The sequence below is a fragment of the Halichoerus grypus genome, chromosome 4, assembly GCF_964656455.1.
Source record: "Halichoerus grypus chromosome 4, mHalGry1.hap1.1, whole genome shotgun sequence".
Classification (NCBI taxonomy): Eukaryota; Metazoa; Chordata; class Mammalia; order Carnivora; family Phocidae; genus Halichoerus; species Halichoerus grypus.
The window spans coordinates 132,826,624-132,839,621 of NC_135715.1; the positions used below are offsets into that span (position 1 = coordinate 132,826,624).

The 12,998-nt window shown below is 39.8% G+C and overlaps 1 protein-coding gene across 6 annotated transcripts in view; it reads left to right on the forward strand.

Moving 5' to 3' along the window:
• Positions 1 to 3,356: 3,356 nt before the first annotated feature.
• The window catches only part of UBR3 (ubiquitin protein ligase E3 component n-recognin 3), a 230,411-nt gene continuing 220,769 nt past the window's right edge, over positions 3,357 to 12,998 (forward strand). For 5 of the 6 annotated variants that reach the window (XM_078070968.1, XM_078070970.1, XM_078070971.1 and 2 more), the window contains exon 1: positions 3,357 to 3,964. In XM_078070968.1, the coding sequence (XP_077927094.1) occupies positions 3,417 to 3,964 (548 nt within the window). In that variant the 5' untranslated portion in view covers positions 3,357 to 3,416. The remainder of the gene's footprint in view (positions 3,965 to 12,998) is intronic. The other variant, XM_036071982.2, reaches the window with a different exon arrangement.

Consider the following 12,998-nt stretch of genomic DNA (forward strand, 5'->3'; position numbering starts at 1 on the left):
ATAAAAATGCAGTTTTTTAGGTATTATTTTGTAGCTTTCTGTAACAGCAGTATGTTACATTATTTATTCAATGTCCTCAGTAGAGTAACAGTAACATTTAATGAGGTATAGCATTTAAGGAGTACAGAGTTTTCAGCTGCATTTCAATCTGGCTTTCCCTCATGGAAATGTGATCCTTGTAGGAATTCCCCATGACACAGCACAGTGATTTGAGAGGTAATTTAGAAGAAGAGTTTTTATATTACACTCACACACTGAAAGAGAAAAATGTCAGACTTCCTGAATCCAAATGATAGAAGCCCCAAACATTCTAGGAGAAGCAAAGATTTGAGAGCTTGTCATATTCATTTTAAAAGCTAAAGCAGTAAAATAGTTTGTACTCAGACAGAAACTTGATTTTTTTCATTCATCTCAAACAATAACGAATACTACTGATTACTATTATTATTTTAAACTGTTTTATTGAGGTATAGTTTCATACCATAAAATCCACCTGTTTTTAGAGTTGAATTCAGTGATTTTTAGCAAATTACATAGTTGTGCAACCATCATCCCAACCAACTTTAGAACGTTTCTATCATCCTAAAAAGATCGCTTATCCCCATTTGCAGTTACTTCCTGTTCTTACCCCCAGCTCCAGCCAACCACTTTCCGTCTCTACTTTCTGTCTCTAAAGATTTGTCTTTTCTGGACAGTTCATGTAAATGGAGTGATATAATATTCATCTTTTGATTCTGACTTCCTTCTTTGACAAAACATTTTTAGTTTATTCATGTTGTAGCACGTATCAATACTTCATTCCTTTTTATTGTTAAATAGTATACAATTTTATGAACATGCCACATTTTGTTTATCCATTTACAAATTCGTAGACCTTTGGATCATTTACAGTTTTGGGGGACTATTATGAATAATACTGGTATGAATATTTACCTCTAAGTCTTTGTGTGGATATATGGTGTAGATTCTCTTGGGTAGATTCCTGGGAGTGGAACTGCAGAGCTCTATGATAAATTTATGTTTAATTTTTAATTTAATTTAATTTAATTTAATTTTGTTTTAAGTGGGCTCTAGGCTCCATGCCCAATGTGGGTCTTGAACTCAGGACCCTGAGATCAAGTTGTATGCTCTACCAACTGAGACAGCCAGGAACCCCTCATTTTTTTTTTTTTTTTTTTTGGTTTGACTATAGTTGATACACAATGTTACATTAGTTTCAGGTGTCCAACTTAGTGATTTGATTCAAGTTTAGTATTTAAATTTTGTTGTTTTTGTACAGCAAAAAAGAGGCACTGGTGGGATTTTGTGGACGTTTGCAGAAATTCCCCAACTGCCTTACCCATAGGCATTGACTAGTGAACACACACTAGTTCTACCTTAGTTTGAAATGTTCCTGGAATTTACTTGGTTTATAATTTGGTGATTCATAAGGAGAATTATTGAGAAACTTTTAAATTAATTATCACTACTTAATGATTATTATAAGATGCTTTATTAATGTAGAGGGTCAGGATATGTGAAATAATATGTTTTGTGTTCAATTCATTTATAACACAGGGTTATGGATTGGAAATACTCTTATTCTACTTCCTTGGATTATCTCTTCTACAGTTTTTTTTCATTCTTGGTTGTCCTCTGCCTTGGGTTACTAAGTTACATTGTATAACAGAGCCAGCTGTCTGGAAGTAAGCTGTGGAAATTTTAATAAGCTGTAGATTTTTAGTTCTGGAAGGATCATTAATGATAATCTCCCTCAAGATTCAGATTTTGTTAGATAGGATAGTATAACTTCTGGAGATTTTGATTCCTTAGGTCTGAGATGGTTCCTGGGAATCTGTTTTTGTGAGTGGAGCTTCAGGTGATTCTTAGAGATCAGGCAGGTTTGGAAAATACTGGTGTGGTAGTTAAGAGCAGGGCTTTGGAATCAGATGGATCTGGGTTCTCGTCACATTTCACTTAATTGCCAGCTGTGTGTTTTGGGGCACATAAATCACCTCCTTAAGTTTTAGTTTCCTCTATTAACAGTACTTACTTCATAGAATTATTGAGAGGATTAAATGAAATAACATATATAAAGAGCAGGGCCCATAAAAAATATGCAACAAACATTATCTATATTAAGTATGTTCTATTTAACAATAATCAGACAAATATTTGAACATTTATGTCCAATGATGAAGAAGACTCATTCTTTGCCCTTAGGAAATTTACCAATTAGTAGTGAGGTGAAGATGAGATTTTACAGTAAAGGCAATAAGTTATATCATTAAGGGGTGCCTGGCTGGCTCAGTTGGTAGAGCATGCGACTCTTGATGTTGGGGTGCAGAGTTCGAGCCCATGTCTGGTGTAGAGTTTAAAACAAAGTTGTGTCATCAAGTAAGTTAAGAGCCATCCTTTTGAAGAAAAGAAATTACATAGATAGACTGTGCTAGATTAGGTTGTAGGGTGATGGAGTGGGATGGAGTAGTGTGGGAACTAGGAACAATAAAGACCCAGAGGCAGGAAATGATAAAGCCTCATAAAACAGTGAACAGTCCCATTGGTCTCTTTCATATGGCAAACTTGGAGTAGTGTCAGGAGATAAGGATAGAAAGATAGGTGGCTTTTGGGGGCACTTGAGTGGCTCAATCAGGTAAGTGTCTACATTTAGCTCAGGTCATGATCTCAGGGTCCTGGGACAGAGCCCTAGTCGGGATCCCTGCCCTGTGGGAGCCTGCTTCTCTCTCTCCCTCTCTGAAATAAATAAATAAAATCTTAAAAAAATAAAAAAAGAAAGATAGGTGGGTTTTTGAGAGAATATTTAAGGAGCTTTTTTTCCACTGAAGATTTTGAACAGGAGAATGATAGTAAGAATGTAGTGTACTTTAATCATCTAAAAAATGTACTTTAGATTAACCTGATAATAATGTGAGGGTAAGAATTGATTTGGGGGAAAGTTAGGAGTTTGCTTCAATAGTAATAGTGATTCAATAGTAATTAAGGGTTAATAACAATGGGAATCTACATCTCAAAACGAAATGCAAATGCTTAAAATACCTCTGAAAGATGCTGTGTATAATTCCTATAGTCCAGGTAAATAAAGAAAAAAAATGTCCATATTTAAAGATTTTTCATATGGTCCATATAAAGTTGTCCATATATATATATATTTTTAAAGGCGGGTCCCTTGTCTCAGTAGCTCTCAGCTTTGAGAGCCAAGAGGAGGGGGTAAGGAACAGAAGAGGACCCACGAGAGAGGGGGGGGAGCAGCCCTGGAGCTCGAGGGGCGTGTGCAGGGGCGGGGAAGCGGACGGAGGTGCGCGGCGGCTCCGGGGTATCGCGAGAGTTGGGCGGGCCGAGCAATCGCAGCAGTCAATTCCCCCACCCTCCCGGGAGGAGCCGCCGGCTCTGGGCTCTCCAAATTCTGAGCTCTCATCATGGCGGCGGCGGCGGCCGCGGCGGCCGTCGGGGGGCCGCAGCCGCCCCAACCCGAGCTGCCCGCGCCTGGGCTGGCCCTGGACAAGGCGGCCACTGCGGCGCACCTGAAGGCGGCCCTCAGCCGGCCGGACAACAGGGCAGGTGCTGAGGAGCTGCAGGCGCTGCTGGAGCGGGTGCTGAGCGCCGAGCGGCCGCTGACCGCGGCTGCGGACGGCGAGGAGGCGGCGGTAGCCGGCGGCGGGGGCGGTCCGGGGGCGGCCGAGGAGGAGGCCCTGGAGTGGTGTAAGTGCCTTCTGGCGGGCGGCGGAGGCTACGACGAGTTCTGCGCGGCGGTGCGGGCCTACGACCCCGCGGCGCTCTGCGGCCTGGTCTGGACAGCCAACTTCGTGGCCTACCGCTGCCGGACGTGCGGCATCTCCCCCTGCATGTCGCTGTGCGCGGAGTGCTTCCACCAGGGCGACCACACCGGACACGACTTCAATATGTTCCGCAGCCAGGCTGGGGGTGCCTGTGACTGCGGGGACAGCAACGTGATGCGGGAGAGTGGGTGAGTGGAGCCCTCCTGCGGGGCGGGGGGCACCGCGGGGGGCCCAGGTCAGGTCTGGGGAGGCCTGGGGCGGGGGGAAGGCTGGGAACCGACCCTGAGCTGTCAAGGGAAAGGAGTGGGGGAGGGTGCAGCCACATGGGGATGGAGGTGACTGAGCTGTCAGCGGTGGAAAGGGAATGGGGAAAGCGGAGAGCGTGTTTACCGAACGAGGCTGTGAATTTTCGGGGAAGCCAGGGCAAGTGAGTGGTAGCGACAGGAGAGCCAGTGCGTGGGGTAGGAGGGGAAGGAGGAGGAAAGGATTACTTGGAGAATCTGGTGTCGAGTTGTCAATTGTGTACTTACTGGGAAAAGCTTTAAAGCTGCCTGGTTCTTGGGAAGAAACTGATGATGTGGTTTGGATTGGCTGGGAGGGGGATGGTATTGGGGCGAATTGGGTCGCAGGATGATAAGAGTCGGGGAGGTGGTCTTGCAGCTGCAGGGGAGGACAGCTTGGGTAGAAGGACTTCTGAACTGTCAGTGTGTCTGTCAGTATCGGGGAAGGAGCTCTAGGGCTTATGAGGATTGAGGGAGGAGGGAAGGGGAGGGGCCTGCATGAAAAGTGACTGTTGAGCTGTCAGTGGAGTATTTGGTGTGCCGGAATGACATCTAGAATTGGGCTACTGAACAGTCGGTTATAGAACACCCTACATACCAGAAGAACAAACAAAACACTGAGCGAATTAGGAATCAAGTATTAGGTCTTCAGTTAAAAGGGCACTTTATTCGCTGACTAATATGTGAACCTCTATCTAAAAGGAGACAGTCAACAAATGCTTTTTCTTTTCTTTTCTTTTCTTTCTTTTTTTTTTAAGATTGTACTTACTTATTTGACAGAGAGAGAGATAGCAAGAGCAAGAACACAAGCAGGGGGAGTGGGAGAGGGAGAAGCAGGCTTCCCCCCGAACATGACCTGAGCCGAAGGCAGACGCTTAACGACTGAGCCACACAGGCGCCCAGCAAATGCTTTTTCGATAGGAGCAATGTACCAGGGTGTTGGGACTTAGGATAAAAGGCATTTCAGAGATTGCAGTGAGTTAAGGAGTTGGTACATGTAGTGTCTTGGCTTGGGATATGTTAACAATGTCTGGGGAAGTCCTGGGAAAAGAAAAAAAACTTGGTGAAAGAGAGGACATTTTGGCTGGGCAGTAGTTGAAAGAATGTTAGCAAATCCAGTTATTCAAGTTCTGAAATTTTCCGGTCTTATAATTAATGATAGAGCATACTTCTTTTAGAAAGGGTCACTATTTTCTTCTTTGGAGTACTTGTAGGTTACTGTTACTACAGAATGTTTGTATCTACCGGGTGCAAGCAAGGCTCCTAGGATATTAAAAATGAACAAGACATTGACCTACCTCCTAAGCGGCTTACACTAGAGGAGAAAATGATAAATTCTTTAAATAGTGGGAGTTAGAGGAGGCTTCTGTGCAGAGGGAGTATGAAAAAGGCTTCAGAAAGGAGGTATTTTGAGCTTGTAACTACTATCACTACTACTACTAACAAAAACAACGGTAGTAGTAATTGCAGCCAATGTTTGAGAACCAAAGTGTATTCCTTACACTTAAAAAATACTTTAAAAAATTAATATTTGAGTAGGTAAAATATTCATGTAGCTAAAAAAGCGCAAGAGAAAAAATAAAAAGATGCAGTTTGAAGTTTCCCTCCCATCCTGTCTTTTATCTGCCGAGTTCCTTCTCACCGTTACTATTTTCTCTTAGTGCAAAAACAAACAAGGATGAATATGTATTTTGATTATTCAGTTTCTTTTCATGCAAAAGGTAACATAACATCTTGCATTTTTCACTTACCAAGCACTTACCAAGAGGTCTTTCCACGTCAGTAAATCAGTGTACTCACCCTACTCTAAAAAAACCCCAAAAAACACTGCCGTATAGTGTTCATGTCATGAATTTGCCACTTTTTTAAAATTTATTTTTTTATTTTTTGTTTTTGCTTTTTAAGAAAGAGTGCGCATGAGCCGGGGAAGGGGCAGACACAGAGAGAGAGAGAGAGAGAGAGAGAGAGAGAGAGAGAATGTTAAGCAGGCTCCATACCCAGCACAGAGCCCATTGTGGGGCTCTAGCTCATGACCCTGAGATCATGACCTAAGCTGAAATCAAGAGTCAGACGTTTAACCGACTGAGCCACCCAGGTGCCCCGCCACTCTTTATTTATTGTCATTTTTGATATTTGACATTTGGGTTTCCAGTATGAAATAAAAAACCTTGTATACCTGTTTTTTTTTTTTTTTTTTTAAAGATTTTATTTATTTATTTGAGAGAGGGTGAGCAAGAGAGAGCACGAGGAGGGGCAGGGACAGAGGGAGAGGGAGAAGCAGACTCCCTGCTGAGCAGGGATTCCCAATGTGGGGCTACATCCCAGGACCTGAGATGAAGGCAGATGCTTAACAACTGAGCCACGCAGATGCCCCTATACCTGTCTTTTTACACCTGTGCAAAAATATCAGTGAGATAAATTCTCAACGGTGGGATTTACAAATTGCCCTTCATAAGGCTGAGTACTAAGCAAAGTATCAGACTTCTTGTGTTCCAACAGCCCATTAAAAGAGTGTTATTAACACTTTGGATTTTTATCCACCTGTGTGGTAAACAGTAGTCAAATATTAACTGCTTTACATTAGGTAACTCATTTAATCTTCAACAAACCTGAGATTGTTACTGTCATTATTCCCATGATACAGAAGAGGAAAGTGGGGCACAGTTTTAAAAAATTTGCTCAGGGTTATACAGGTAGTAAGCCACTGCCAGCCTGCTGGCTCCAGAGAGTGACAGCTCAACATTTCTCTCTACTGCCTCTACAAATAGCGTTCCTATTGGGTACTTCTGTTCAATACTGTGTTTTTTTATGCTGTTCTTTTTTATTATTATTTTTTAAGATTTTTATTTATTTGTCAGAGAGAGAGAGAGAGCACAAAGCAGGGGGAGTGGCAGGCAGAGGGAGAAGCAGACTCCCCACTGAGCAGGGAGCCCGATGTGGGTCTCAATCCCAGGACCCTGAGATCATGACCTGAGCTGAAGACAGATGCTTAACGACTGAGCCACCCAGGTGTCCCTAATATGCTGTTCTTATTTGGGCCTTTGCTTCTTTTTCTTTTTTTTTAAAGATTTTATTTATTTATTTATTTGATAGAGAGAGACAGCCAGAGAGGGAACACAAGCAGGGGGAGTGGGAGAGGGAGACGCAGGCTTCCCGCTGAGCAAGGAACCCAATGAGGGACTCGATCCCAGGACTGTGGGATCATGATGTAAGCCGAAGGCAGACGCTTAACGACTGAGCCACCCAGGCACCCCTTTTCTTTTTCTTTTTAAAAACTTAAAAAAAAATTTTTTTAAAGAGGGATTTAAAAACGGGAATTGGAACAATCCTTTATTGGTATTTAGACATTTTTACTTCTTAGATGAGGTTAGCATTTGGGACTCCTAAAGAAGGGGAAAGTAGGAAATAATATTGATTTTTTCCTGAATTTTGGAACACAGTTATAATAATCAGGTTGGTCTGAATGAGTTGTAAGTCTGATCTCAATTGTGATGCTTCTGTGTAGGAGTGGAAATATCTCAAGTTTTCTCTGAAGGTACTCCTGCAGGGCATATCCTCATCTTACAGCATTTGCCTTCACTGACATCTGGTAGATTTTTATTTTTTCCCCTAGTCTGGCAGCCCTCTGTGAGTTGATACATACTGATAAATAATTATTATTGCCTATCTGAAATGCAGGGCTATTGCCTGTATGTGCCAGCAGTTACCATGTCCAATTTCATAAAGGGCAAGAGTAAACAATAAATGTATTGTGGCCGTGTGAAAATTCTGACATTTTTACAACTCTCTGGGTTGGATAGAATAATTCTGGGCTACGCACCTAATCTACTGCCTGGAGAGACTTAGGTGATGTTAGCCAGTAGTGCAGGTTAAAAGGCTGCCTCTGGAACCTTCTCAGAACTGGAAATCATCAACAAATTATAGCAGTGTTCCTGGTGGGCAAAGCTGGACTACCCTGGCATGGACAGAATATATTTAACTTTGATTACATTGGTTTAGTTATTCATTGATTGATTATTAAATTGATTATTTATTGATTATTAAAGCCATAGCATCCTTTTTGAGAGTGCTTTAGGGATAATTTCTTTCTTTTTTTTTTTTTTTAAGATTTTATTTATTTGTTTGACAGAGAGAGACACAGTGAGAGAGGGAACACAAGCAGGGGGAGTGGGAGAGGGAGAAGCAGGCTTCCCGCAGAGCAGGGAGCCCGATGTGGGGCTCTATCCCAGGACCCTGGGATCACGACCTGAGCCCAAGGCAGATGCTTAACGACTGAGCCACCCAGGTGCCCCGATAATTTCTTTTTTAATTTCAAAAGTAATACATATTGGTTACAACATAAAAATATGTGGAGGGGCACCTGCGTGGCTTAGTCAGTTTAGCGTCTGCCTTCGGTTTGGATCATGATCCCTCTGCATAGCTCATGCTTTCTCTCTCTCAGATAAATAAATAAAATCTTAAAAAAAAAAAATAAGTGAGGGGTGCCTGGGTGGCTCAGTCGTTGGGCATCTGCCTTCGGCTCAGGTCATGATCCCAGGGTCCTGGGATTGAGTCCTCCGTCGGGCTCCTTGCTCGGCGGGGAGCCTGCTTCTCCCTCTGCCGCTCCCTGCCACTCTGCCTACTTGTGATTCCTCTCTCTCTCTCTCTCTGTGTCAAATAAATAAATAAAATCTTTAAAAAAAAAAAAATAAGTGGATAAAGTAAAAAGTAAGTGTTCCTCTTTCCTCTAGCCCATTCCTCAGTGATAGATTTCCTTTATTTTAAGCTTAGGTATACATTTAAAAGATGTTAATTATCATTTACTCTGCAATTGTAGCTCTTTTGTTGTGGGAAATTTTTAGATTTGTTTGGTCTGTGGCAGTGCCAGAAATGGAAGCAGTGAATGTCTGGTTAAATAGTGTATACTCTTCTGTACCTGGCTTTTTCCCCCTTAACATAATTATTGGACCCTGTCTCTTATTAGTGTACATAGAACCATTTCATTTTTTTTTACAGTTAAATTGTATTTCATTGCACTTTTATATTTTTTTCCTGTAATTTATGCTGTCATTTCCCTACTGATAGACATTTAAATTGTTTCCAGTCTTGGGCTATTATAAACATTGTTGCAGTCAGTATGCTTGTATACTCTTCTTTGTGTATATGGGTGAGCACATGGGTCAGGATAAATTTCTAGAAGTTATTATCTTGGTTAAAGTAAATGTACATTTTAAACTTTGATAGAGTCCTCCAAAGACATGAATTTATACTCTACCAACAATGAATGAAAGAGCATGTTTCCCCACATCTTGGCCAATATATATGGTATTATCAGTTTTTTAATCTTTGTTAATCTGTTAAGTGAGAAGTGATATATTGTTTCATTGCCCTGTCTTTCCAAACTGGAGTATTTTGAAGCAAATCTCAGCTGTCTTATAATTTAATTTATAAATATTTGAGTATGTACCTCAGTAAAGAGATGTGAACTCTTAAAAATAAAACATAACCCAAATGTCCATTGACAGATGAATGGGTAAGCAAAATGTGGTATATACATAAGATGGAATGTTACTCAGCCTTTAAAAGGAGTGGAGTTCAGACACATGCTGCAGTAGGGATGATCCTTGAAGACATTATGCTAAGTGAAATAAGCTAGATACAAAGGAAAAATATTGTATGATTCTGTTTTTATGACGTACCTGCAGTAGTTTAATTTTAGAGACAGAAGGTAGAATGCTAGTTGCCAGGGGCTGGAGGGAGATGGGGGTGGGGAGTTATTGTGTAATGGGTACAGAGTTTCAATTTGGGAAGATGAAAAAGTTCTTGAGATGGATTGTGGTGATGGCTGCGCAACGGTGTGAATGCTCTTAATATTACTGAACTGTACACTTAAAAAAAGGTTAAAACAGTAAGTTTTATGTATATTTTATCACAATTAAAAGAACAACCACAGTACCATTTACCACACCTAAAATATTCACAATTATTCTTAAAGTCTTCAAATATCCAGTGAATGTTCAGATTTTCCCAGTTCTTTCATGAATGATTTCTTAGGGTTGATTTAGAATTAGGATTCAAACAAGGCCCTCATATTGTGTTTGGTTGTTATATCTCTTAGGACTCTTTTATGTTATACCCCCTTCAGCACCCTCCTCCTTTTTTTTTGGTCTCTGTAATTTACTTGTTGAAGGAACCCGCATTCTGGGTATTACTGATTGCATCTCTGAGATGTGATGTTAACTTGTTCCTCTGCCTATTATTTCCTGTAAACCAGTGGTTGGGATATAGTCTTGATCAAATTTTAGATTCTATTTTTTTGTTTTGTTTTGTTTAGCAAGGAAACTTCGTAGTGGTTTTATACTTCCTGTTGGATCATATCAAGAGCTACAGAATGTTTCCTTGTCTCTCCTTTAGTTAATGCTAGGATTAATCAATGGGCTCAGATTTGTCAGTATGATTCATTTATTATAAAGTTCCCTATCTTGTTAAAGATTTAGTAGCTATTGATTATTATTGTCCAGATCCGTATTTTTATTAGGGTTTGCAAAATGGCGATATTCTAATTGTAGTATCCTTCATATTCTAGTGAGAGTTCTTTCTAGACTACTCTTAAAGTTTCAAGGATCACCTAAACTCACATGTGGCCTCTCCCTGCACTGCCAACCTTATAATCTCCATTGCAGTGGGATCCTCCATTATTTCTTTAACCAGTATATATATTCCTGTCCTTGAAGTTTCATGCTGTGTTCATGTTGTATCTTCTGCAAAGTCTGGTGGCAAGTTTTACTTTCACTGTCATGCTCATCTGTAGGGGCAACACTCCTGTAACATAAGTACACCGTGAAACCATATTGCAGGATTTGATTCTGAATTATAACATTTTTTGTCATCTCTAGGTTATATCTCTACAAATAAAAACTTTCAATAAAGATTTGATGATAAAGACCTGTGCCATATCTACCTCTTTTATTTATATCCTCTCACACATATTTAGAGTTTTAGTAAATTGGTCAATTGTATCATATTTTGTGTTTCCTGATTTTGTAGGGAGGGTGTTAGAACTAATGTCTTAAATTATTTATATATATATCCATGTATTTACATGGATTACTTGTGAAATTTTCTTCCCTATGAATCTGGAATTTTCTCTACTGCAATATCCATCTGACTCAGGTCACGAATTCAAGCAAGGGAACACAACATTTCTCATGATTCAAGAGCTTGGAGGAAGGAGTTGAAGAAATTTTTTGTTCACTTTTCTGTGTTCATTTTACCTTTTTTTCTCATTGCTAGTTTACCAGAAATAGTATAGACAAATTCTTAGTGTAGAAGAGTCTACTTGAGCTGGAAGGGTAATCTCTAGTCATCTTCATTGTAATAAGGTTTAACTACAGCACAGCAATTTGGAAGTCTTATTAGATTGTAATTATTTTTTCTAATCAATTTTATGTTATATAAAACCCATTGAAACTATTTTCAACCATGAAACATTTTCAATATATAGAAAGGTACAAAAGTAATACAAAAGATAGCTTTGTACTCACCACTGAGATTAATAGATGTTAACCTTTTGCCCTATTTGCTATAGAGCTTTTTTTGAACAAAGAACTAAGGGTCATCTTCTCCCTTCCTTTCTCTTTCCCTCCCCAGGGCTTACCATTACCCTGAAATTCCTGTGTGAAAATCCATGCATGTTTTGTACTTTTGCTACATTCAAACAAAATATGATTGTTTTAGTGTTAAAATTGCACATAAGTTATATGAATCTTTTTGAAGCTTGCCTTTTTCACTTACCAAGTTACTAATATGGACTAGTTCATTCATTTCTAACTGCTACTAAGTATTCTGTGGTATGATTAAACCATGGCTTGGCGATCTATTTCTTTGCTAAGGGACAATTAGATGCTTTACATTTTTTTATTGTTTCCACAGGGCTGCAGTGAACATTTTTGCATGTACCAATTTATATTCCCACCAGCAGTAAACAGGAGTCCTCTTTTCTTTACATCTTTGCCAACACTTGTTATCTCTTGTTTTTTGGATAAAAGCTGTACTAACAGAAATGAGGTGACCTACCTCATTGTGGTTTTGATTTACATTTCCTATGATTATTGATGTTGAGCACCTTTTCATGTACATGTTGGCCATTTGTATGTTGTCTTTGGAAAAATGTCTATACTATTCCTTTGCCCATTTTTTATTTTTATTTTTATTTTTTTAAGATTTTATTTATTTATTTGACAGAGACAGTGAGAGAGGGAACACAAGCAAGAGGAGTGTGAGAGGGAGAAGCAGGCTTCCTGCTGAGCAGGGAGCCCAACATGGGGCTTGATCCCAGGACCCTGGGATCATGACCTGAGCTGAAAGCAGACGCTTAACGACTGAGCTGCCAAGGCGCCCCTGTATGTCTGTTTTTATGCCAGTGCCACACCATTTTGGTTACTATAGCTTTGAAATACAGTTTGAAATTAGAAAGTGTGATGTCTCCAGCTTTGTTCTTCTTTCTCTAGGTTGCTTAGGCTATTTAGGGTCTTTTGTGATTTCATATGAACTTTGGGCTTTTTTTCTATTTCCTTAAAAAAATACTATTGGAATTTTGGTAGGGATTGCATTGATTCTATAAGTTGGTTTTTCTAGTATAGACATTTTAACAATATTAATTCTTCCTGTCCATGAACATGGGATATCTTTCCTTCCATTTATTTGTTTCTTCTTCAGTTTCTTTCATCACTATTTTATAGTTTTCAGTGCACAGATCTTTCACCTCCTTGGTTAAATTTATTCTTACATATTTTATTGTTTTGGATACTATTGTAAATGGCATTTCTTTCCTTATTTTTCTTTCATATAGTTCATTGTTAGTATATAAAAATGAAGTTGACTTTTGTATGTTGATTTGTGTCCCGTGACTAGTAATATTCTAATAGTTTTTTAGGGTTTTCTGTATATAATATGTCATCTG